Source organism: Wasmannia auropunctata, unplaced genomic scaffold (genome assembly GCF_000956235.1).
Source record: "Wasmannia auropunctata unplaced genomic scaffold, wasmannia.A_1.0 LD336055.1, whole genome shotgun sequence".
NCBI lineage: Eukaryota > Metazoa > Arthropoda > Insecta > Hymenoptera > Formicidae > Wasmannia > Wasmannia auropunctata.
Genome location: NW_012026835.1, coordinates 970,094 through 996,628, shown reverse-complemented (window position 1 = coordinate 996,628; position 26,535 = coordinate 970,094). Strand labels below are relative to the sequence as shown.

Below are 26,535 nucleotides of genomic sequence, written 5' to 3'. Positions count from 1 at the left end.
TACAAACAATTTGCGTTTAATTTTTTTATCTCACTTTACAAATCACACGCTATAATCATAAGGACTACTTAATGTAAAGTTCACCTATCGGTAATAATAGTCAATAGTTGCCGCATGTGTGAATCGCTATTACTTCAATGCAAAAAAAGTTGTTCCAATTTATAATTTGTCGGGACATACGAGACTATGACTGCACGACTGGCAAAAAAAAAAGAATTAACAGCATTATATATCTATGTTCCTGTTTGTCACTTACTGCGAATTGCACTATTTATAGAGATGAGAGTTATTGCATAGAAAGATCTAAAATTCTATACCTTTATCATACCAGAATTACTTAGATTTTATATAAACTACCGTTAAATAAATTTTGATTACATTTCGCGTTACGCATTCGTGTACACACAAAGACGCGATCGACGTTCGTACGTACACGCATGCCCGTCCCACTAAAATATTTTCGGTATTAGAGAATATATTTATATTTTTTTTTTTCGCAGTTAATAAACAATCCTTGATTTCTGTAAACAAGTTTTGCGTAGCTTATTTCAGAAGCCCGATGCGCAAAATCGAGGTGCGATAAAAGCAAATTCAAAATTATCAGAAGCACTCGCAAATACTTATACCGTAATTACTCGACAGCGGTAAATTGTAAAATTGATAAAAGTGAAAAATGAAATCCATGTAAAATGATAGTCGTATGTGCAAATGAGATACAAATACTTCCATATACGATAACTCCTTTTTACGCCGCGCCTTATGACGATTCTCCTATATCGTTATAATTTTTGTCAATGAATGCGAACGCTATTATTTCCTAACGCCAAACACTGAATAAGTTTCATCTATACCGTTAGAAATCTCTATATACCTATGAAAGTACAAATTTTACACAAGAGGAGGGCGTATGTATCTTCGCATGTGTGATATGACGGTAATGAAGATCAATGCTGATTAAATTAATGATTAGAATACATATGGGCTTGAGCTAGAAAATAATGCCTTATATTAGTCTAAACAACGCTGTACATAGCACGCGGGATTAACAATATTGGTCCTAAAGTTTTCTGAAATTTTCACAGTACCGAATGAATTGTTGCTAGCCAAAATCGTACAATGTATGCATCGTGTTGCTGCATATCTCTCACTGCTTGCACAAATATTTGATACGCGAGCGATACATATATATATATATATAGTTGTAATATATATCGCTTTCGATAACAGGTGTCTCTTGCCCTGTGTCGAAATAGCAAACACCGATGGCGCGCAAAATGCAATCGATTATACAATATTATTTGTATTGTTAAACTGTATTCTCTCTCTTTCTCGACAAAGAAAAAACATCGTGTAAATACGTGAGATAATAATTTACGCATTGTGTACAATAGTACTAATGGCATCTATAACAAGCCAATATTACATATGCTCTTCCATTTAACATTTTACATATATTGTCTAGGACACTTTTCTCTTTTTCTCTTTTTTTAATAGGCCTTGGACAATTGACAACCTACATCTGTTGCAAAAAAACACTTGTTACCACGGATGTAGGGGATCATATTGCAACTGCAGATAATTCGCGCAAGAAAACAATTCAATTTTTTTTCCCCCCCGATAATACACATCTCATTAATTCGCGATAATGCAATCGTATTGTTCCGTGTTTTTTTCAATTCGCGTGCGAAATATCCAATGAACGCTTTTAAATTATACACACGCTTGTTTCGCACTCTAAAAATTTCTTTTGCAATAGCATTTTTAAGAATTTTTAAGCCCCTACCTCTCTCATATATCTCAAATCGGTATCCTTAACAAGTAGTGTAACGCAATTGCTTTGTTTAGAAAAAATTCCTTTCCGTATTAACAATACATGTATAAAGTCAGCTTTACATATTCATAGGTACATATATATTATAGTATGCGTTTCTCCTGGGTTTTCGAAAATTATCACGTTAAGTATACAAATATCTTTATGTTTTATAGCGGCAGTGCGAAGGTAAGTAATTTAGACATCTTACGATAAGGATATACGGATGGGAAAAAGAACTTTTGTACAATTTAGTACAAAAAGGCAATCTCTACCATGTATTTACTATTGGAGATAAAAACTATCGTTATCATAAAAATTTGTATGAAACCGATTGCCTCCACAAATTGCCAGTCATTCATTAAAGTATTTGATAAAGCTAAAATATAACTGCAGCCATTATGGAACAACGTCATTTATTAATAATATAACTATGTTATCTATATTATATATATATATATATATATATATATTTATATATATTTATATATATATAACATATCTGCTTTTTTAAAGCAGATAGATGTGCTTATAGAAAAAGGAAGGTTTTTTACTTTGTGTTTGTCGCATAGCGACGCAATCTGTATAAACAGTATGAAATTATTAAACTATTCCATTCGTGAGATCGACATATTTTTTTTTCGTCTTTTGGGTACTGTCAATAAAGAAGAATAAATTAATAGTAACGTGTTACTTTCGGTTCTTAAAGCTTCATGTACAATCTTGCTATGTAATAAATACATATCTATAAAATTTTCCTTATCTTTTGCACTGTAATGTCCCTGTAGATTAACATTATCTAGGAATAGAGAGAATAATATAATGGAAAAGAGAGTACGAGTTTTAAAATTTAATTACTTTAAATGTAAAAACGAAAACAGTCTTCATCTTGTCGCAGCACAGCTGATCACAAACTAAGGGAGGCAAGGGAAAACAAGGACGGATCTAGACATTACATGCGTGAACCCTTCTGCTGCAATACCTAGAATGTAATCCAATAATCCAAACTTAATAAAAACGTATTAATCTCATTTCACTTAGAATTACAATACTTAACATTAATTACAAAATCTACGACGGCAATTGAAGTTATACAGTTTATTATGAAAAAAAAGTTGTTCCGCCTCTGTTACATTGTTGCCATATAAATCAATAAAATAAGAAATACCAATACGCTAATCTAATTATAGCTACTTTGCTTCCCAAAAGCTACCCTTATCGAAAAGCAAACCCATATGATATTAGCACACATTAATTTATTACTTTCTATGTATATCATATAAATAAATCGTACATAAGCTATTGGTGATAAAATATACACTGTGAACAATTCACTCGTATGCCGCCTAAAGGACGTAATGTATGATGAATAATTTGGCATGCAATAATGATTCATGCAGGTCACGGGGCATAAAGTATATATAACCACAAACCAATGAAAGAAAAAATTCTTTATTCAACGAACGGCATGCGATACAATAATAATAATAATAATAATAATAATAATAATAATAATAATATGTATGGTACGTACAACAAAATATCAGAGGCAGAACATGCTCATGCGAACAGGCCTCTGAGCGTCACAGATTATTAGGTGATTCTTTCTAATTATATTATAGCTTTAAAATATAACGAGTACAATGTATATTTTAAGTCTATGTGTGTATAGAAATATATATATATACATACAAAAATTCAGATATAAGAGAAAATGACATATTCGATCGACAGATTTTTTTTATCCACAAATTTGATTTGAAGGAAAAATTAAGCCACCTAATAAAATCTGTTGCTAAATATTTCACGTCTACAACAAAATTCTTTCTCTTTTCGCGTATTTTGTTCCTTCATAAAACAATTAAGCAAAATAATTCTAAGCAACTGTCAAGAAATATTGCAGAAAAATGTATGGAGGAATGTATTGCTGAATTAAGCGTAAGTGATAAAACGTGAGATAAACTTCAATCTCATAATAAATGTGTATATATAAATCATATTTATCACTATAGTGATAAAGCTCATCTTTGGTTTTCTACCCAACCCAATCCAACCGTCAGTATAGGCAAATTGTTAATATCAAAAATAATACTTTTTTTTTTTTAATTTCACCTTATTAGAACTGATAAAAGTGTGTTATTTGATTTCACAATAGCATTAGAAATCAAGAAAAATCAATGTTGGATTGCAAGAATAGATCTCAACATAAATTTTTTTTTCACTTGTTATACTTGTGGAGCGCTTAGAAATTTACAATTGTAACCCGATCCTTTCTTTCAGATAGAAAGGCACTTGCATTTCCATTTAAAGAAGCAGTTAGACATTTATTGCCTCAACAAATATCTCATGCGATCCAACATGAAAAACAATAATACCGACACAAATTACTTAGGATACATGGTTTTACTTAAAAATGATAAAGGTACTTGATAAAAGACATGAATCTCTAATAAACCTGCGTCTATCATATCTCAATTTGGATACAACAAAAACATAAAAAAATGATCGCGTTAGCCATGGCTACTTTGGCTCAAATAAGGATGGGAAACAGTCGAATGGGATAGCGGTACCTTAACGCGATCCGTAGATTCCTCTTCTTTACTGCTGAGCTGACTAGGTCCGTATTCTCGGCTTACCACACATAGAAATTCCGCGTGATCGTCATTACCGTAGTTATATTGAGAACCTATGTTGATTAGCTAGAAAAACAGAGGGGAAAAGAGTACATTTATTTAGAGACAGAAAAAAATGCCGTCGCGAGTCGCCCCAATGGGCGGTACGCCAAGAAGAAATCGATCGCATGAATAATATTACAATAAATAAAAGATATAAATATAAAAGTACTCGTTAATACCTGTTCGAATCTCCAGCCGTCCGACATTGTGGACACCATCTGCGTCAGCTCGTCCTCGTGACACTGGAGAACTCTGTAGACATGTTTCTTGGAGTCCCTCTGCGGCCGAGTGTCCCTCAGAATGATCCTCTCTTTGACTAGCCGAATGAGCTCGGTGATATTGTAAAACTCCGCCTCCTCCAGCACGCCTTCCTCCATTAGATCCTTGTCGATGACCAGCTTACCGTGGCGCAGGTAGTTCAAGACCGGACTGAAGTACGTGGGGTCGCGGTCTATCAGGTACGCTCCCGTTTCGTCCTTATGAAAACAAAACAAAACGGCAGGTCATCCACCCGGGTTCGGTGGGGAGGGGAGGCGCGAGGAATCCTCGCAGCCGGACGAGGGGTTGCTCGTTGCCGCTCTCGACGTCGACGTGGACAACGAAACGCGACGACGGAGTTCAGACGGGCTCGTGATTTGAAATTCCCGGTAAGAAGCAGTGTCAACTAACCCTGTCCGAAATAAGGTCCGAGTCCTCCTGGCACAACCGGTACAGAAACGAGTTCGGATCCCTCGCCAGGGTGGTCTTCGTCGTCAGGAAGCACGTCCCGCCCACGTTCAGTCGCACCCACTGATTATTGCACCGCTTACCGACATGATTCTCTGTCATCTCGTGCGAGTTCGTGTCGCTGAAGTCCGCCATACTTGCATTGGCATCAATTGACATTAAGGGGGACTGTCGGATTAGGTTAGAGGTTGGGTCCGCGGGGCGTGCTAGTCAGTGCAGCGTCTAAAAGTGAAGTTGTCGGGGGAACTTGAAAAAGTCAGGACTGTTGCAGCCTGTAAAAAGATGCCCGACCATTACAGTCATGTCATTTTGCAATTTCGTCTCATAATTTTAGAAATAATGCTATTCAATTTCAAAGCGCTTAATTTGCATGTAAGAATATTGAATAAGTGGCTGTAATTATTATTAATCTTGTTACCACTTTGTTCATTATTATTACTTTTACTATATAGGTCTATAGCTAATTGATGTTATCCTATTAATTATCCTACTTCCGATTGGTATAATGTTCAATTGCAAGATATATATATATATATATATATATATATATATATATATATTTATGATTGTTTTCGAGTAAAACTGCCGAATAATAATAAGTACTGCAACTAATCGAATATAATTACGACGCGCGATATTTAATTAACAATAAAAATAACCAAGTTTATTCGGCTTTATTGTATATCATTGCTTACATTATTATTTTGAACGTTCATTCTCCGATTCGAATGGTTGCCATGTTTCCAAGGAGAGCTTCCGGTGTGAAGTTTCCGGTGCTCGTCGTTTCGAGCGGGGACTTTGGACACACTCACGTTCGAGACATTCGAGTTCCTCTCATTAGCGTTTCGCGCAAAGAGAGGGCAAGAGAGAGACGACGCCGCGCCGCGGACGGCGACGCGGGAGCCGCGAGCAGACTCTCGGAGCACTCTTTGGGAGTCGCGGGAGGATTCCCCCCTTCCCCCAATCGTGGGAGAAACTGTTGCCCCCTCGGCCCTCGGTGACGAGCACGAAGCGCGCCCTGGGCCCGCTCGCGTGGTCTGGGTTCGAGGCTCGGCGCATAAAAACGTCCGTACCCCCGCGGATTACCGGCAGTCATTGCGACACGGTCACCCCATCGTGATATGCGGGGCGCCGCGTCGCGCGTCGTCACCGTCGCCGTCGCCGCTGCCGCCGCCGCTGCCGCTGCCGCTGCCGTCGTCACCGTCGCCGCCGTCAACGTCAACGTCCTCGTCGTTGTGGACAACGATTGAACGTCGCGCTGCACGCAAGCTCGGAGCAACGCCGCGCGAGAATGCCGGTGAAGGTCGACGTGGTGCCGCCGCCGCCTGCGAACTCGAAGCAGCCGGGTGTCACCAAGTCCCTGCTGTACAACGGCTCGCGCTTCCAGGGCTCGCAGAAGTCCAAGGGCAACAGCTACGACGTGGAGGTGGTTTTGCAGGTTAGTCGTGCTTTCCCCGCCGTGCCCCCCCCCCCTCCCCCCTCCCTCTCCCCGTCGTCCACGCCGCCGTTACGTCGTCATTTTTCGGAAATTACGCCACAAATTGGCGATCGCGTATCTCGGCCGGGACGAACGTACGGGGAATGTTCCCGACGACGGCGAGGATGCACGAGAGACGGATCGTTCCTCCTCGCCCCGTCTCTCCGCCTCTCTCGCCTCTTCTCTCTCTCCCTTCCTATTTGCAGTGGATGGTATTTGCGCACAACCCAAGTTGACGTAAGCTGGCACGGGGTTGTTGTTGATGATAACACGTGGGATCGGTGTTCCTGGGGGTACGATTCTTCACGTCACGTTTGTCCCGTTGCAGCATGTGGACGAGGAAAACAGTTATCTGTGTGGATACTTGAAGATCAAAGGTCTCACGGAGGAGTTCCCGACACTGACGACATTCTTCGACGGTGAAATCATTTCCAAAAAATATCCCTTTTTGACTCGCAAGTGGGACGCCGACGAGGATGTTGACAAGAAACACTGGGTTCGTACCAAGTGTTTTATCATTCGACCTTATCCATAGGTTATCGCCGATCCTGTTCGCCGGCTCTATATCTGTTTCTCTCGTTTTTTATATTGTAGAGTAAATTCGAGTCGTTCTGCCAATACGCCAAAACGTTCAATTCTGACACGTTCGATTACGAGGCGCTGAAGGGGACAGACTTTGTGTTTATGAGGTGGAAGGAGCACTTCCTGGTACCTGATCACACGATCAAAGATATCAATGGTGCCTCTTTCGCAGGATTTTACTACATTTGCTTCCAGAAATCCGCCGCCACGATAGAAGGCTTTTATTATCATCGTAGTTCCGAATGGTAAAACACTAGCATGTATATTATAAGTTAGAAAGTAGTTGTAACACTGAAGGCCTTAATTGATCATATTTGATTTCTGGATACATTGATTCTTTTTAATATTTTTAAAACATACGTATTTAAAATATACGCAAATATGTGCACAATATGGAGTAATTTAAAATGACAATTTTACAAACGTTGTTTCAGGTATCAATCCTTGAATCTAAGACATGTTCCAGAGCACAGTATACAGATTTACGAGTTCAGGTGAAGTCGATACCTTCGCTGAGAAATCTTACGATATTCGCGTTTTTTTTCTTTTCTAGCGTACAGATCTCATAAATATTTGTCTTGTAAATTTTATTAGAAATACCGTAATGAGTCTGTTTATTATTTATGACACGCCCCGCAGTTCTGGGGAAGATTTTTAAACTGAAAAGTATTCAGGATATCCTTCTCTTAGTCAACTTACATTAAGAATCGTTAAGATCATGAAAATTGGAGTGCCTATTTAGTAAGTGATCGACTTTGGAGTAATTACTTCAACGTGATTGATTGTAAAACGATTTTTGGTCGAAATAAATTACCTGATGCATATCATTTTAAATTATTGGTGTTTGTTATTCGGTAGTCTGACAGAGGCTTCAGAATATTTGTGTTTATTGTCAGTCTGTGCATGATCTATTCAGTATTTTGGCATTTGGTTTTGATCACTGACTGAAGCATAGTAAATGTGTTTGTTGCATGATGAAGTAAAAAATCGACTAAATTACGTTTTTAAGAATTTAATAACGGCAATGAAAATAATTTTATCATTACTGAGTAAAACTTTTTTTCATTTCACGTTGCTTAGGATATTTATGAGATCTGTTTGCTACATTAGAAAGAAAATCAAATATAACTGTTGTTTGAATGAAGCTGTACGTATGTCTCAAAAGGAAGAAAAAAATGGAAATAGCAATCGCGAAAGAGTTATATCGAGGTTTGATCTTGTGTTAAAAACATTTATTTATTTATTTTATGCGATCAAACTTTAACCGCGACTCTAATATTTTATACATGCATATATATATAAAATATATATATATGTGTATACCTGATTTTAAGAATAGGCATTAGACACATGTTGGCTGTTCGTAAAAACTTGTCTTCATGTTTTTAACCGAGTGTTAATTAAATATATCGATTCTCTTAGGAAAATAGTACACTGTTGTGATAAGCATTACCATAATATATGCATATATATATATATATGTATATATATATATATATATATATATATATATACGAATGTATATAAGTTAAATTGTAATAGAGGTAATCGTGTAGCTTATCCGAGATTTATATTGGCATACTACAGCTTTCATTTGCGTGTGACGTTTACGGAATCGTTCTCGATCACCAGTGATATTGATGTTTCAAATGGCATATTACATGCTACATTATTTTCGATATTATTTTTATTTAGCGCTGTTAAATACTAATTTTGTTTTTTTTTTATATTTGTGCTAATAATCTACCTAAATACTCAAACTGATAGAACGGTACATGTACTGTCTACAAAATAAAAATGCATACCGAATCGATAAGTTCGTGTAACAAACAGTCACTTTGGATATTGGAAAAAAACGTAGGTATATACGTATAAGAGATACATATTTAATATATCAGATATATCTTACGAGTACACTGATATTGTTAATTATGTTAAGCCGATCTTTATTACATTAAAAAAAAAACGATCTACTGTTGTCACATCCTTATTTGTAAGTTATATGTTGTTGCGTTTCTTTAAGAATATTTTTTTATTATCAGTTATTGATATTTTTACGAACATCCGTGCAAAATATCAATCCGTAATGTTACGTTCTTTCAGTAAGTCAATTTTTTTTTGCAAGCTGCGAAACTTGTTAATCTTGAATGCTAACTGAATTTAATTCTCGCTTAAACAAATATACAACAGAAAATATAACATTTATTTACGATAACCGGCGTATTTACTGCACAGTCGTTTATAAAAGGATCGTTTGAATGTTTGCTTCATAAGACGTCCATAGGTTCATAAATATTCGATTTATTTTCACTATACAACCGCATGTGTTTTAAACTGGAACATATAACTATAATTGAATATAAATTGGTGTCGGGTTTCGTTATCATACAAATAGAACCACTGTGTAGATGGAATACATCGATGAAAGTTGCAATATTCAAATTAACAAGAAAGTAGTGTATTACAAGTTGCCAAGGAGAAAACTTTGCCAATTTCGGTGATTGAATTCAGGAAAAGATCCGTTTAAGCCGATTAATTAATTGTAAGTAAAACCGTAGTTGAAAAAAAAAAAACTAGAACGTGTTTATTATATACAGTTCATGAAAACCGGCTCTCTATATCCTCTACTATATTAAACGAAATTATAGCGTTTCTCGAGCTAGTAAATTAGAAGCATTTTGGCAAACGGGACGGCATTTCTTCCCTTTCTTAACACGTGGCCCCCTTTAAGTGGATATTTCTTCCGTATATGAAAGATGTGTTATTCTCTTGTAACAAAATATGTATATATAATTAATGTGTGTGAACTCTATTTATTAAAGAAAATTTGGTATTCGAAATAGGAAGTCTGTTTTTCAAATCTTTACATATAGATTACATGCACTGCGCTATAATGTGAAGTTAAGTTTTATTTAGTACATCTCACAGACAAGTAAGCACATCGTGTTATATTCATATAAAACAATATCATAATATAATATAGTTCTTTCTTTATATACACAGAATATAATTTAGTTAAGTCTAACGTAATATAAATATACATCTCATGTGCTTTCCTGTGGCATCGAGTAATTTGTTACAGACATGTTAGAGATCGAGTGTGTTTTCTATCTATCTATCTATCTATATTACACACAAACGCATCTCCTGCAATCTTACACTGTACATGTGGACTTACATTTAGGTAACAATGAAATAAAACAATACTTTTAAATAATCGTATTCGGGGAGGGGGGAGGGAGGGGGCAAGGGGAGTTTCGGATTTCGGATTAAACGCTTCACGCGATTTACAATTCATGCGGGGGAGAAAGAGATAGAGAGAACGAAAGATAAAATATTGAGGAAATCATCATCCGATCTCGATCAACGTAATGCAATGTAAAATCTCGTGCCGTAGAAAGAGTCAATTTTATTGCTCTTTATAAAACTGTCTCCTTAAAAAATATATAGCTCTTCCGCGCTCGGTAACCGGTAGTTCCCGATAAAACGGTTTTCGCAAGCAATTGAAAATATATATATATATATATATTTATATATATGTCGCTAATATATATCTCGAGTTAGCTGCTCTAAACTTTCTACACTTACGCTATCATCATTAGTCTACACCACAACCACCGTAGACTTAGCGAACTTGTACTTTTCAGTTCATTACTCGCTGCTCTTGAAAGCTTTACGATCGAAGAAAGAACATTCCGCACAGAGAGATACGTTTGTGGGGAAAGAATGCTTTTTCCAACAACGGCCAAAAAAGAATAAAGCGACTTACAAGGGCTTTAACTTTAAAGTATGGGCACACTCGAATCGCGTAATGTAACGTTCGGTCGATATATACTGTATATAGGTGTGTGTCATATCTCCGTAATCCTGACGCGTTCTCTTCACGCGATGGAAAACCCGTGCGAGCTTTGCGATCGGTGACAACATTTGGTAACGTTTAAGCGATCTCCCTGTTTACGTGCCGCGACTCCCTCTCTCTCTCTCTCTCTCTCTTTTAATCTCGGTACAACGGATGGCACGAATACGCGACGGCCCGTCTCCCTTAAGCTCGTTCGGATCCTGAAATTTTGTGTGTGCGTATGTGTGTGTGTGTGTGTGGTCGCGCACGCGCGCGGCTTGCAGATGTGAAAATATACCATGAAATGTATCTCGTGATATAAACGCAACAAGAGTATATCCGTCAACGTTGGCAAGTGGCAAAAATCGGAATTTCATTATATTTATACTATCTCGCACTAACAGTAATTGCTATGAATCGTGAAACAACATTGTAAACGCGTGATTTGCATCCTTGACAGAACGGAGAAAGGGAGGGGAAGGAAGAATGCTGATTGCGCGATACGTTTTTACGTAAGTAACCGCTATCCCGACTTCTGTCCTTACGTCGATCTCAAGACACCGTGCAGGAATTGCGGCCGACGCAACTTGTGCGGGAATCGGTGATGCTGCCGGGTGAGCTGCCGGGCGTCGACAGTCCACCGTTGTTGTGACCCACCCCGACGAAGCGTAGCTTCCGATGATGCGATCCCAGACTCTTGCTCGAGCTCAACGAGCGGTTGCCGTTGTAGCGTAGTTGGGACGTGGTTGTCATCGCGTACGATTTCAGATGCGACTTGATCGATTTGGGCAACGGCAGCTGATCGATACCGTAAACCGTCGTTCGGGCCACTATCGCGCGGCATGCCAGTTCTTGCAGGCTGAGCACTGTAAAGCGAATTACAATCTTCACCGTTCCGATCTTCTAGATTTTAGAGGCTCTCTGATAGAAATCGCTCATCGGTTTATACCTTTATTGGATCGCCACAATCTCTCCATGCCGTTCCTGTGTAGCGCCATTCGAGAGAGCTCCGAGAAGCTCTCGCGAATGTTGAAATTGCAGAGGGGCGAGACTTCAAAGAATGCCATTCGATTCTTAGCCGCGTAAGCCTCCGCATCTCGTTCACCCACTTGTCTCTTGAAAGCCAAGTGCAGACGATTGCCGACCAGTACTTTCGGTACGCCAGGTGCATGCTGTAAAGTTTCACGTTGAGATATTTATATTTTTACACGCTCGAAAGAACCGATAATTAGGATAAACTCTTCTTAGATTGTCGCTAACCTCTTCAACTTCTTTTAACCATCGATCGATGCCGTCGAAGGACCACTTATTGGTAATGTCATATACCAAGAGTATACCTTGAGCACCTCTGGAGTATGACCGAATGATTGTGCAGAATCTACCCTGACCCGACGTATCCCATAATTGTAGCTTCACTCTTTTCCCGTCTAGGAGGATAGTGGTAGTTTTGTAAGCTGGAAAGGTATAATAAAAACAATCGGCTCTATAAATCTTAAGTAGACAATTCTGAAAAGAGAGACAATAAATTTAAAGGGCTAATAAACCTCCTCGCTCGACACAATTTTCAATTCCAATGTATAATGTTTCGTTACGTGTATCGCGGAGGATACACACGAGGAAGGAAAGTTTTCTTCGACAGATACTCTTTGAAAAGTCATACCGCTGCCGCTGCAGAACGGCGACTCGGCAGCGCCGTCCTCGAGGCCGCTCAAGATCTCTTGCTTGCCGACGTCGCTGTCACCCACCAGCAGGAACTTGAGCAGGTAGTCGTACTGCTTCTCCTGACGAGGCTTCGCCGTGCTGGCCTCACCCGCAGCCATAATATCCGCCTGTTGCAGACCCTGAGCATACTGCAGGCGACCGACGGGGCGACCAAGCTCACCCTGCCGCTGTCACGTTTCCCCCCGTGTTCGCGGCACGCGGCGGCGGACGGATTCGCCTCCCTCGCTATCACCGCCACCTCGTCGACGATGACTTGGTCGGGCAAAGCTGCTCCGCCGGTGAAAGCTATCGCATCGCAGTACCGCGGTGCACAGGAACGTCGCGTCGACTCTCTCATGAATCTCGGGTCGCGTCGATCGCGGCCACCCTCTCTTCTCTACGCGACAGGGACACGAATCCCGACGGCGCGGACGCGTATCATAACAAAGCAAACGGAGCTTTCTCGACGCGCTGCTTTCCCCGCTGCTGTTGTGTCGCGCTTATCCCTACCCGCTGCACCGCGCATCGAGCCGCATCGAGGTTGCGCGCTGTCGCGAAATCCGCGAAGGTCGCGCCGCGAGTCAGTGCGTTCGTGGTTCGTGTGATCGCGCTGTCATCGCGCGCGTTTCCATCTTCGTTCCGAAACGTGTCACGTGAGGACACTGAGGAGAGCGAGATACGGCAACCGGATTGGTTCCTGCCTTGCGAATTGTCAAATGAATCAGGTGTTCCCATTGGATGACGCGCTGCAATTTCAATCGAACCACCTCCGCGGCCTGATCAATGTGATAGAACTATATATAGATTAGAGAGAACGTTGATTTCAGGAAATTAAGCTTTTTCGACTCTAAATTCTCTGTTTTAAGAGAATTAGAAGAGACGTGCAGATCCAGGCTTCCAGGCACGCGATATAATCAAAAGGACCATGCCGCAATTGCTTGGCACGAAAAGGAACAGATTGAATTGAGCGCCCTTGCGGTCATTTTTATTCAAACTGCGTGAAGACGCGAATGACAAGGAGTTCGATTGCGGAACGATTTTGTTATCCATTTAATCGCGATGACTCGCTCATCGCGTTCTCGGAAAAATTCTCCCTCGGGATTTCGAAGGGGCAAGGGAAATCGCGTGGTAATCGAGGGGTTCGCGTCCGCGAATCCCCCTCTCCCCCGCCGCCCCTCGCGTTTCGGCGCGATCGCACAGCCGTGTTCAAACCGGGCGCCGATTCGCGGTTAACCGCGTCACGTGGTGGCACCCGTCCACGTTTCGGATTGTGGGTAAACAAGAGGAAGAAGAAAATATTTGTGCGGCGCGTGTTCGTCATCGTGTCACCGGGAGCGCGCGCGCGCGCGCCCATCTACCCGCCTGTCACCAGGCGTATCGTCATCGCGCTGTCGCCGTTGCCGTCGCTGCCTGCCAGTCCGTTCTACAGTTCTCGCCGAACCAAGAGGATCGCGCGACCGACACACGATCGTGGAGGAGGAGGAGGAGGAGGTGAGAGAGGCGGTGACCGCGCGCGCGGTAACGAAGCCTCGCGCTTACAACCGCGGAGACAGGAGCAAACTTAGAAAGGTGCTTGACTATCACTCTGCTTTTATAACTTACGAAGAACGCGAGCGCGCGCGCGCATGAGTGTGAGAGAAAAGAGAGAAAAAGATGGACGGATAGAGGAAGGAACGAGACGGTAAAGCCGGGATCGTATACTGTTATTCGTGTTACGTATTTGCGCGCGCGCCCGGGCGCATACATATCGACGGAGTGGACACACATATATATACACGCGCGCGCGGATAACGAACGCGCTCGGCGCGGAGAAAGGAGAGTCCGAGAGCCACCAGAGCCGGCCATATTTCGCGCGAGTGTACGCTCGCGTGTGCGCGTGCATACGCAGCTCGTGGCTGTGCCGTCGTGTTCCTCTCCTTTCTCTTTCTTTCTCTTCTCGCGTCCGTTGTTACACACGCGCGCGCGCGCGTCCGACGCTTAAAGTCTCTTCCCGCACGTCCGGGCGCTCCGATTTTCTTGCCCTTTCGTTTTTCCTATATACATCCCCTTCCTCCCGTCCCGCGGTTTGCCGCACGTCGCCCCTCTCCGTCACGGCGCGCACGCACATCTTCTCTCCTCCGTCGTCTCCGTCTAATTTTTGTCATCCATATACTTGTATACCGAGACGCTTACACTCCTCCACCTTCGCCGGTCTATCTCGTGTCCGTTCGCTCCGCCGCGCCGTCGTTATCTATTTATCTAGCGTATCTGACTCGCGCGAACGTCCGTGAATTTATCTCCCTTCTTCTCGAGAGCCAGCGACTATCCATCTCTTTCGTTCTCTCGTCTCGCGCCGTCTCCACCCCCCCCCCCCCCTCGCGCCCTCTCTGTCTCTCCTTTCTCGCTCTCTCTCGATCCTCTCTCTCTCCGCCCGACTCGGGCTGTCTTCCTCTCTTTCCCGTGTCTGCTTTCGGCGACATCGCGACGGCTCATTCGCTCTCGGTGCTATGTCTACGTATTCTCGTACTCAAGAGAGCGACGCGTGGGCCCTACTGGCACTGAAGTCGGCGCCGGCCAGCCCGTCGAAGATGCAATGGAACCCGGAATCGAGTGGGGCGCCGATAGCGCGGCTCGAGGCCCGCGAGTTCGAGTACATGGTTAGGCAACGGCGCATCACGATCGGCCGCAACAGCAGCAAGGGTGAGGTCGACGTCAACATGGGCCACTCCAGCTTTATCTCCCGCCGGCATCTCGAGATCTTCTACGAGCACCCGTTCTTCTTCATGGTCTGCAACGGCAAGAACGGCGTGTTCGTCGACGGGGTATTCCAGCGCAAGGGCGCCCCTGTCTTTCAACTGCCAAAGACGTAAGTTTTTCCTTGCGGATGTTATTTATTTATTGTTCCGCGCGCGCGCGCGAATGCCGGCTTTTTAGTCAACAAGATACTCCGTCATGGCTGTTATTTTTTAGTTATGCTATTTACGCTCTCTGTAACACGTGAGGTGATGCAATGTCCTTGTGGTAGATTCGAGGAACGATCCGCTCATCATAACTGATCCTGGAATATCATCTATCTGTTATCTTGGAATTTTTCTCGCTTATAGCAGATCGGTTTGACTTATCATTCCTTTCCTACTAATTCTTAAAAAGCTATAAAGCTATTGCAAAGGTAGCCCACGGCCCTGTAAAAAGTAATTCATAAAAATGAACGAATAATAAATGTTGGCGGTTGTTATTGTAACTTAAATAATTAGTCTTTATAAGAGCATAATCAAACAGGCTCTGGATTTTTGCCGGTAAACACGCCATAAATATATGTAACAATTTTTGCACTATACTGAAACATGTATCGTGTGTACTGTTATTCAAAAAATGAAAAATTTGTTTTAACAATTTGTTAACGTTAAATGTATTTATGATTGAATTGTCTTGTAATTAATGATAACGCTGTTTCGAATATCCTGTAATTACGATTGGCTTTGATTGATTGCAGATGTACATTCAGATTTCCAAGTACAACGATAAAGCTGCTGTTCCAATCACTTGTCGACGAGGAGCAGAGTAACATTCGCGTGCCCTCTCCGCCGAAACAGCGGGCACCGTTGCCCCCTCTGCGGATAAACATACCGGACACTGGGTATAGCAGTCCTTTTCCGTCACCCACGGGAACGATAAGCGCCGCTAATTCGTGTCCGGCGAGTCCGCGTGCTGGTCAGGGCAGAAGAAACATCTCGGCGGATCTGCAGATGGTGGCGGCGTACGCCGCCGCCGCTGTGGCGAACGATTCGCAGAACTCTGGCTTGGATAGGCATAGCTTGGAGAGGCACGACAGTGGACAGAGCTCCAGTAGGCAGATAAGCCCGGAGCCCGGTGCCGATGCTCGTTATCGAAGTGGTAACAGTTCGGGACCGAATGGCACGGCGCCACATTACAGTCCACCGAAAGATGACTCGAAACCACCGTACTCCTACGCGCAACTGATCGTCCAGGCGATCGCCTCGGCGCATGACAAGCAGCTTACCTTGTCGGGCATCTATTCGTACATCACCAAGCACTATCCATACTATAGGACCGCAGATAAGGGATGGCAGAATTCTATACGGCACAATTTGTCGTTGAATCGCTACTTTATTAAAGTGCCCAGGAGTCAGGAAGAGCCAGGAAAGGGTTCCTTTTGGAAGATAGATCCCCAATCGGAGAACAAACTCATTGAGCAGGCATTCAGACGAAGACGGCAACGTGGAGTACCTTGTTTCCGCGCACCCTTCGGAACGCTGTCGTCAAGGTAATGTCTAGGAAAATCCGTCGTTCTATGTATCGCGTATTGTCGATTGATTAAGTTGTTTAACAATTGTCACATGTGATCAGCAGAAGTGCTCCAGCTTCGCCGTCTCACGTAGGAATCAGTGGGTTAATCACGCCCGAGTGTTTGAGCAGAGAGACCTCTCCTGGACCCGAGTCTTATCCGGACAGTTCGGTTCCATCTCCGGCTGGGCAACTCGCAAGTCAGTCGGCACCCGGCTCTCCTGGACATCCGTTTACATCGTCCCAGACAACTCATAAGGGACGCCTGATGCAAACAGTGGTAACAAACGGCGTCAGTGGCGATGCCACAGGAAGAGAAGGTGAATTTTTTTTTCATTTTTCTATCTAAAAGATTTCTCCTTTTTTTTTTTTTTTTTTCTAATTATTGAGAGATATTTTATTGCCCGTTTTTTCAAATAGAAAAATATTTGGTGCCTGGAAATGCTATAGAGGACCATTCTTTATCTCCAGCTGGCCAATATAGTCCAGCTCCTGTTATTGTACAAACAACATATAATTACAGGTACGATTAACGACACAAGCTCGATAGATTACGTTTCACGATTATGTTGCGTTCTTAAATTCGTGTGATACACTCGCGGTTTCATCGTTACATACATAAATTTACAATTTTCGTTTTTGAATTATCTGTTTGCAACAGTGGAAATTTTATCAGCCCCGATGCTGGCATTGGGGGGATTAGCAAACGCACTCACGAAGAATCAGACAGCTCGCCCGGTTCACCGGCTCCGCTTGCGATCGTCGAGAGCCCCGAGCCTCCCGAACATCAGCCATCGCAATCTAAGCGTCAACGTATCCACGAAATGGATGATCATTGAACTGATATATCTAGCATCCTGTTACGTAGAACATTACATTTACATTATTTGCCTGTCGTCAAATACACACACATACATACATACATAAACACACATATATACACACTGCAAACTTCATTTTATTTTAACCGCATAGCCCGCTTTAGACTGCACATAATCGAGACCGAGCGTCAGTTCTATGTTTTCGCGAGAATTGCGAGAAACTGTTGTGTGTACGAATCCGCGAAAGAAAATCAACTGCTGAGAGAAAGAACGGCGAGCGGAAGACTTTTTCCTGCCCTAGACTTCATGTTTTCAATATGATTTTCTCAACAACAGTCAATGTATATAAGATATATAAATACTTTATTAAATGCTTTCTCTTTATGACTTGTTAACTTCGGCAGAAGATATAGTATATATGTATATGGAGCTTATTTGATCGAAGGTCATCCAAAATAGTAACAGCAGCTGTTGCGCTGACACATCAAATTGCAATAATGTGATGCGGTAACGTGTGCCATTCAGCGTTTAGCCGATATATTAATTAAAATAGACAAAGAGGAAAAGAGAGTGTTATCCAGTATAATCCAATTGAATGGAGTGAAAATGTGATTTATTCATAGCTGAATCTCCGCTAACCGACATCCATTTCACTCACGCGCGATTTCTGTTTTTTTCGTATTATCGCTTGCACCGGCTTGGCGTCGTCATCACGACTATAATGAAGATTAACGTTAGGCAAAGTGATAAGAAGAGCGAGAAAAAAAATAATAGATTATTATTATTACAATTAGCGCTCTTTAAGACGCTCAATCGAATGTTATATCTGAGGACGCGATAAGACGTAGAATACTATCAGTATGACAATGAGAAGGCCGATAAAGAACGGGTGGAACAAATCGACGAGCTTTTGTAACGTTAACGATATAGTCTCTGTTAGAGATTGTTACCAGAGCCAGAGGAAACAAAATAGAGCCTTCTAATGTGTGTTTTACATAATATAATTAATGTAAGGGCGCAGTTTTATGTTAGTGGAATCTAATTCCAGCTGATCGAGCGGCTATACACACGGGAACACATATTGTATAAACATAATACTTCTCCCACGAGAAGTTCACGTGCGCATCACGCAAGTCATCGGTCAGGGCGAAGGGAGAGAGAAGGGGGGAGGGGGGAGAAAAAGTGAAAATATCTTCCATCGAGTATTTTTCGAATTTTTTCCCGTCATCCCGATTTCTCCGTCGTCCTTCGAACAAGGGCACGATTGTTTGCGTTGCCGCAACGGAATGGTTCACATCTAATCTAATCATTTATAATAGTCTCGTTTTTAAAATGCTGGAAGAAATTTTCAGATACAAAAAAAAGACAGAGATAAAACGGAAAAGGTGGACAGGAAACGAAATTCGAGCGAGAGAGTTTCGCAGAGCAATGTCGGGGCTGCGGTCGACGATAATGATGCCAAACTCAATTACTGATTTTCTCCTGCGATCGATTTACTTTTCTCGTGCAATCGTAGTTAATCGTAAACTCGCCGATCTCCCTAGAACGTCGGCGTTAGACAAGATAAAAATAAAACACACACAAAAAAAAACAGGAAAAAATGACACGTAGTAGCGTTAGATTTTACGGGTGGAGCAAGGTGAGGCCGAGAGCAGGATTGGACGTAGTTATGCGTTATAACGAGATCGGGAATGGAGCGTGGTGCAATAAAGAGGCAAAAAAAAAAAGAAAAAAGAAAAGGGAAGGAAAAACGAAATTTATTTTTCGCACCTTTCGCGAACAGAGCGAGCGGCGTACGCGGTGTTCTATCTGAAACGTTTATTTTTCTATAGTCGGACGTACACGGAGAGCACAACAAGGGGGTGATTTTCGGACGACATTGCTATGAGACGGATATTACACGCTGTACAGTGTTGATACATACGTATCACGAGCGACGTATGTCACTATTATTATACATATACGTACATACGTGTGTGCGAGATACGTGTACGTATACACAAACACGTGTAGCAAAAGTTGATGCGTGCGCGCGCGCGCGCGCGTACATGGCACGCAAAATGTGTGTCGCGAAAAATCGATATGCGAAACGGGTATACGTGCGTGACATATACACACACATACACCTACCTTCGATGTCATGATGTGCATGTATGTGTGCATATGTATAATAACGCAATAAAATTAATACTACATTACGAGTCATGTTTTATTTTTTTATTTTAAAGGTACGTCATCTCTCTCTCTGCGTGTTTTTTTGTTGTTTTTTTTTTTTCAACACATTGGATTTAAAATTCAGATTCGATTGAATTCAAGGGAGAGTGTCGTTCGATCGAGCTTCGATCGAGGTTCGTTTCGGTTCCCAATTTTTTGTCCGTTTTTATCTCACGTTGCCATCGCCGGTGATTACATCTTCACGCTCTCTCCCTTCCTCCCTCTTTCCTGCTCTTTCGCTCTTCCTCTCGCTCGCTCAATTTTTTTTTATTTTTTTTTTTACGAGCGGCCGTTTCACGCTCGCCACGCCAGATGTCTTTGCGATTGCTTCGGAATCCTCCACGACGAGTCGCGTTGATCGCGACTCGTCGCGCGTTGTTATGGGCATGATATGGCTGACTATGGCACTATGAAAATAATCGCCGTCTCCCGCGACTCGTCGCAAAGATTAATTAACAATCGCCTGAGGGAGTACTTCGATCATGGATCTAGAACGGGGCAACGCTAACATCTACGAGCTCATCACGCAGCTGGTCAGGCACACGTTGCGGAGAAATCGCTCCGGGAATGGGAGCTCCTACGTGCCGCCCAAGAGCGATGTCAAAATAGTAAAGGGCTTTCGCTCGAGGGCCTATGAGATATTGTTAAATAAGAGTGACCAGACGTACAATCAAGGTACAACACTTGTAGGCCTTAAATCGAAGGCCAAAATTTTAAATGAAAGAAAAAAATATACAGACATTTTTCTCAAATAATTGTGCTTTGTTGATCACAATTACAGAAAATGCAGCAGATTCGAAGATTGATCCCCTAATAGAGATACTGAAGTATGCTTTTGTGCTGAGGCTGTCCCTGAGACGCGTGTCGGAAGCAAAAGAATTAGAAAATTTGATAAGCGAGCTATACATTCAGGAGGACAACACAGACACTGTGATTTCCACCTTACAACTGCTGACAGAGCTCAAGAGCTTTCAGACTGACACAGGGACTGCATTGGTATTTATCTCGTTTATGTGGTCACATAATTGGAATTTTTTAAATTTACATTGATGCTAATATAAATCGAATTTTGCTTAGAATGTATTTCACTATGGTAAAAACAATCCCTTCTTGCCTGAGGATGTTGCGTCTACAAATGGTGTACCAATGTTTCAAACATATCCTATGGAATCCTTTATCTTGCCGGAAAGATTTGAGGCAATGCTGGGCATACGCAGAACTTGTACCGGGCAAAATACGTCAGCCAATTTTGTTAGCAGAGTATCCTTTGAAGATCAATGTGTATCAAAAACCATCCTAGGAATCCAAACTGTTAGGTATGATCGCAATATTAGACTTTATTTTTTGTGTACATATTTGTTAAGGATTTTTTAAATTATTTTAGGTATAATAATGCCATTGAAATGTCTCCCTGCATATCAAGTTGTACTGAGAGTACAGTGAAACAATGTAACATGGTTACTCCCTTTTTAACTCATGTTATGGTAAGATATAGATATTTTGCATTTTTTGATACATACATTTTTTTTATTTATAATATGAGAAATGTGTCTTTTTCTGTCAGATTGAACAAACAAATAAGATATATTTGTCTACACAAAGATTTATGTCAAATATGACTTTACCCTGCGAATGGATAAAATCTGTAGATAATCAAAATGAGAATCGTTTTTGCGTTATGCCGTCGGACAGTTCCGATCGTAGTTTTACAAATGAATCAAAAAGCGTCAGAAGTGACGCTGATTTAATATGGAAAGAGATGTTACTTTCCGACGACCGTGTCTCCAAATTACGAACATGGGAATCTCTCGGAGCGCCGGAGTTTTCCAAACAGTTGCTATTTGTCACCGATCTGCCGGAGACCGCTCTGCACTTAGCGAGGATAAGACAAACAAGTATTTTATCACTGCTGCCAAAGAAGGTAAAGATGATAATACTTGCGCAAATATATCATGCAAAAATTGTTCTCTTCGTGTTACAGGCAATGCATTCCATATCCCTGATGCGGGAGGTTTCGTCCGAGAAATTCTTGTCGGACGTCAAATTGTTGTTATTCGGCATAGATTCAGACTCCTTTAGATACGACACCGTGGTACGTGGAATTTAATGAATTACGCCAGCGGTCGCGAGCTTTATACTCTATGCGCCATGACGGTCTTCATTTCAGACGGGATTTACATTGGAAGAGAACATTACTGTGCACGGCATAAGCTCCGAGTCGCTGAGAATTGGTTGCAAAGAAGCGATTTGTTGGGGCAACAGTTTCAGGTCCTTGTCGCACCTTGTCGTGCCCGATCCGCAAACGGGTAAATTGCAGCAGAACGGTCTCATATTCAAGGTACGTATAATTCTTGTGTGAATTTTTACGATACACACGCTATTCACTTTTTTTTTTTTAAACTTTACGATGCAATTGTAGGCAATGTGCGCCAATATCAAAGAGCTACTCCTTTACTATCGTTCGGCGTTGCAAAGGATTCTTAACAAACGTGAGTTTCACGGATTGTTGAGCTTATTCAACCAGGTTCGTCCTCTGGCGCATTTAATCGTGGAAGTCGCGAGACTGTGCGGTTGTAGCACAAATCAATGCACCTTGGGCGGTGGCAACGGGATTTTGACACACATTTACAAAGAAGTGACCAAGGTCACCAATCCGAAGGTCGCTTTGGTGCTTTATTCCATATTAAAGTCGTGCTGCGAAGTCTACTTTCGGTGAGAAAACGTCACGTTTTTTTTGTAGAAAAAGAACGTTAAATCGAAATATTTAATAACTTGGACTAATTATTTTTGTAGATTGTTGCAAAATTGGTTGTTCGAGGGGACGTGTAATGACGTTTACGGAGAATTTATGATTCAAGCGCGGTCTCACTACCTGCGAAAAAGAGGACGCAAGTTTTGGACGGAAAGTTTTGCGATCGATACCGAATCGGTACCTGGTTTCTTATCTGAATTATCGGAGTCGATACTGCAATGCGGAAAGACACTGCGACTCTTAAAAATTTGCAGTCCAAAGGTTATTACTTTTCATTACCGAAGCTTGTTAGTTTTTATCAATTTAATCGTGAACCAATAAAAAGATCTGATGTTTTTAGAATCCCGTGTGCAACGTGTCTCTCGACGCTCAGCCGGAGGTGAGGGTCTGCCTGAGCGTGTCCATGCTGCGAGAGCAGTTGTTAAGGTGTCAAGAATACGAACGTAAAGGCGAGACAGCGCTGGGACCAATCGTATCTCTTTTATCCGCAATTCAGGATGAAAAAAAAGCCGAGAGGAAAATGGCCGAGCTCGTGATACGCGCGCAGCAGGAAACGTTGTCGAGGCTGGATAGTAATATTCTTACATTCTTTAATTTTTATCACGTTCTGAATTAAAGATTTATATATTTACCTCCATAACATTTCCTTTAGAGCAACGCAAAGAGCTTATCATGAAGGCCGCGCAGAGTAAACGGGAATTACTGCAAGAATTGAAGCAACAGGCGGAAGCGAGCGCCTTGATTAAGGAAAGGGAAAAGGAGAATGAAATGCTAGCTGACAAATTGTTGCTCGAAAAGATTAATCGAGAGCAGGAAGAAATACGGGAGCAGCAACAAGCCGAGCGGTGAGATTTAATATTTTAAATGAAGCTCAACGGAGAATAATCGTCACTCAATTTTAAATATTTATGGCGTTAATTGTTTTTTCTTGTGTTTCAGGGAAAATCTTATAAGTTATTATGACAAATTAACCGCCGATATAGAGAGCAATCGTGCGCGATCCACTTGGCGAAAGGCGAGAATGAGTCATTTCGAAAAACGAGTAGAATTGCTGAAATCTGTAAAGAGACTCGATAGAGAAATGTCGAACAATGCCACTACATTAAGTTCCGATGAAAATATAATCGACGTTGACGAATACAATAAAGGTATTACGCCCGAAATAGAAGCTGTGTCTAATCAAGATGAAAATAGCAATTTTGCGGAAAACGAATTGTCGGACGCAGCTGCGACAGACGTTTCCGAGCAGAACGCCCCTAAAGATCTTTCGATCGCCGAATGCTCGGATGTCCCGCCTGTCGAAAATTGTGAGCCCGATAAAGATATTGCGTCGGACAAAGAAATTACAAGTAAGGATTCCCGCACGACAGCGGCAGCGGATACGCAGAACCTGTCGCAAGAATCTCTACCGTTAAATTATAAGATCTATAAAAAGAATAACGAAAGAAGCAACCTGCAGGATTTCCTGCGTGACGAAGCAATGAAAAGCATCCGCACTATAATGAATGGCGACGATAAAAAAACGAGTGTGCTCGATACTCGTTTAAACAATATCTTGGAGACCGATGAGGTGACTGAGAGAATTATTGGTGCTATTAACAGGCCTAAGTCCTTGGCTATCAAGAGGATAGACAATATCACCACTGCACAAAGCAACAAACTTAAAGTCCTGATGCAAGAATACGGTATGACGCCGAATAACAATGAGCTCAGCGCGATACTCACGGACAATCAAGGAATTATCGTTCGCGCAAATACAAACGGCAATAACCAGATATCAACTGATACCACTAGTGAATCAAGTTCGAGTAATACGAAGGAAAACGCGAACAATAATGTTCTTTCCACAACCAGTATCAAATTGCCGGACGAAACGACGAATGTGCTTGGGCCTACGAGTGACGAGGAGTATTCAAATAAGATTAACAACGCAAATAGTGAAGCGCACGAGCCGATAACGAATAATACGCAGCAGCAGCAGAATATAGATACGCCGATGTCGTGCACGACTGACAATTTCACCACGGCATCGATGCACACTCCTTTGTCGCAGGTACCGAACAGCGACGATATATTCGCTTCGAACGCCGGTCAGGAAGTCTCGTCCCTGTCCGACGACATGAAATCGATCACCGAAGAAACATTCGAGTCGCCGATGAGCAGTAATTTCAAGCTGCCGAATTTTATCGGCGTTAATTCCCACGTGAAATCGCCGACCGCACCCTCGCCTCTCACCGTAGCTGACGTCGAGATGATCGATCATACGTCGCTTCAAGTGTACTTGGAGAAATCCGTCATCATTCCGTTACAGATACAGAGCCGACTGGTTAACAACGCGATCATTAAATATCTGGTGAACGAGCACAACATGCTTTCGCACTTGCACAGCCTACGTAGTTACTTCTTCTTGTTGAACGGCGAATTCGCGAAGAGTCTGACGGACTCGCTTTATTCACGGCTCTACGCGATATCCGCGCCAATCGAACTCTTTAATTCCGCCACTCTCACGAACCTCTTGGAGAAAGCGTTGATGAACTCGTTCAGCAATAATTACGCCAATTCGGAACTCTTGAGTCTTTCTGCCGTCGACAAACCATGCCAGTTATACGTAAGTGCGATCACCCGTTTTCAATTATCGTTTATTGATATTTTATTCCGATACTGATAATAATGTGCTTCTTGCAGATTTCAGATCCGAATGTCTTAGAATGCCTTTGCCTCAACTATAAGATATCGTGGCCGTTGAATATCATCTTGGATGACACGATGATGCTACAATACAGCAAAGTGTTCAAGTTTTTAATAATGATTGGCAGAATGTCGTGGGTACTGCAGGAAGACTTTAATATAATGAAGTTGGAGCGGAATGCAGTTAATTCGGAGCAGTATCACAAGGTAAACCTGTGTCGATCGCAGATGCGATATGAGATACGATATGAGAAAGACTCGAGGAATCCTTATTGATTTTGTTCGTTTGGCGGATACAGTTGCAGTTGTACAGGCACTCCATGACACAATTCACGAATGCTCTTCACAATTATTTGACGTGTAGCGTACTGCACGCGAGTTGGAACGAATTCGAAAAGGACCTACAGAATTCCCGGACGATAGATCAGATTTATCTCTCGCACATGAGTTATATTAAAAGAATACTTTCAAGGTTAGTCTTTGGCACCTGATCGATTTTCCACGAGATCGAATACGCGTAACTCACAGCGCTGTCCCAATTTCAGATGCATGCTCAATACGCGCGGAGAAAAGATGCGCGTCTGCTTGATCAATATCTTTAAAATCATACTGAAGTTTCACAATCGCTTGAGATCGCAACCTTGGACCGTCGGCAGCGCGGATCGATACAGTCATCCGAATTTCAAGAGCTTGGAACAGATGTACCAGTCGTTCTGCGAGTGGCGGACGTATATGGCACATGTCGCGCACAAATTGGCCACCAGCGGGTATCAGCCGCATTTAACACATTTCCTCAATGCTTTGAACATAAATCACACGTACGACTTAACGACAAAGCAACAATAGCACTGTGATTAAATTCCGTCATGTCTTCTTTTACGATGTATTGTTGAATGTAAAAGAATGTGAGTAATCTCTCTCTCGTAGATATCCATTAAAAGTAATTTAATTTTTGAAAAAAAAAAAG

The 26,535-nt window shown here is 42.0% G+C and overlaps 5 protein-coding genes across 7 annotated transcripts; 3 read left to right on the top strand and 2 right to left on the bottom strand.

The window, feature by feature from the left end:
- Window positions 1–2,439: 2,439 nt before the first annotated feature.
- Window positions 2,440–6,055, bottom strand: LOC105450813 (BTB/POZ domain-containing protein KCTD5). 2 transcript variants are annotated; one of them, XM_011690843.1, is made up of 5 exons: window positions 5,907–6,055; window positions 5,155–5,483; window positions 4,665–4,961; window positions 4,381–4,509; window positions 2,440–2,792 (listed from the first exon to the last, which is right to left on the bottom strand). In XM_011690843.1, the coding sequence occupies exons 2-5, from the start codon at window positions 5,368–5,370 to the stop codon at window positions 2,763–2,765; spliced, it is 672 nt and encodes a 223-aa protein (XP_011689145.1). In that variant the 5' UTR covers window positions 5,371–5,483; window positions 5,907–6,055; the 3' UTR covers window positions 2,440–2,762. The 2 variants fall into 2 exon arrangements, with proteins under 2 accessions (XP_011689145.1, XP_011689144.1); XM_011690842.1 differs by lacking the exons at window positions 2,440–2,792; window positions 5,907–6,055 and having other exon boundaries at window positions 3,281–4,509.
- Window positions 6,056–6,437: 382 nt separating this feature from the next.
- LOC105450812 (glucose-induced degradation protein 4 homolog) lies at window positions 6,438–8,425 on the top strand. Its single transcript, XM_011690841.1, has 4 exons — window positions 6,438–6,649; window positions 7,017–7,184; window positions 7,283–7,515; window positions 7,705–8,425. Exons 1-4 carry the CDS (start codon window positions 6,503–6,505, stop codon window positions 7,766–7,768), a joined length of 612 nt encoding a protein of 203 aa, XP_011689143.1. The 5' UTR covers window positions 6,438–6,502; the 3' UTR covers window positions 7,769–8,425.
- Window positions 8,426–9,551: 1,126 nt separating this feature from the next.
- LOC105450811 (ras-related protein Rab-40B) lies at window positions 9,552–13,365 on the bottom strand. Its single transcript, XM_011690840.1, has 4 exons — window positions 12,769–13,365; window positions 12,369–12,562; window positions 12,058–12,280; window positions 9,552–11,974 (listed from the first exon to the last, which is right to left on the bottom strand). Exons 1-4 carry the CDS (start codon window positions 12,926–12,928, stop codon window positions 11,661–11,663), a joined length of 891 nt encoding a protein of 296 aa, XP_011689142.1. The 5' UTR covers window positions 12,929–13,365; the 3' UTR covers window positions 9,552–11,660.
- Window positions 13,366–14,036: 671 nt separating this feature from the next.
- On the top strand, window positions 14,037–20,112 carry LOC105450810 (forkhead box protein K1). Of its 2 annotated transcripts, XM_011690837.1 has the most exons (6): window positions 14,037–14,378; window positions 15,321–15,654; window positions 16,282–17,073; window positions 17,160–17,413; window positions 17,514–17,616; window positions 17,755–20,112. In XM_011690837.1, the coding sequence occupies exons 2-6, from the start codon at window positions 15,377–15,379 to the stop codon at window positions 17,930–17,932; spliced, it is 1,605 nt and encodes a 534-aa protein (XP_011689139.1). In that variant the 5' UTR covers window positions 14,037–14,378; window positions 15,321–15,376; the 3' UTR covers window positions 17,933–20,112. The 2 variants fall into 2 exon arrangements, with proteins under 2 accessions (XP_011689139.1, XP_011689138.1); XM_011690836.1 differs by lacking the exon at window positions 14,037–14,378 and having other exon boundaries at window positions 14,514–15,654.
- Window positions 20,113–20,465: 353 nt separating this feature from the next.
- Window positions 20,466–26,534, top strand: LOC105450809 (gamma-tubulin complex component 6-like). Its single transcript, XM_011690835.1, has 15 exons — window positions 20,466–20,803; window positions 20,910–21,124; window positions 21,206–21,444; window positions 21,513–21,612; window positions 21,693–22,049; window positions 22,110–22,220; window positions 22,296–22,466; window positions 22,548–22,840; window positions 22,922–23,141; window positions 23,221–23,452; window positions 23,533–23,725; window positions 23,820–25,488; window positions 25,566–25,775; window positions 25,868–26,040; window positions 26,114–26,534. The coding sequence occupies exons 1-15, from the start codon at window positions 20,611–20,613 to the stop codon at window positions 26,412–26,414; spliced, it is 4,677 nt and encodes a 1,558-aa protein (XP_011689137.1). The 5' UTR covers window positions 20,466–20,610; the 3' UTR covers window positions 26,415–26,534.
- Window position 26,535: the final 1 nt, after the last annotated feature.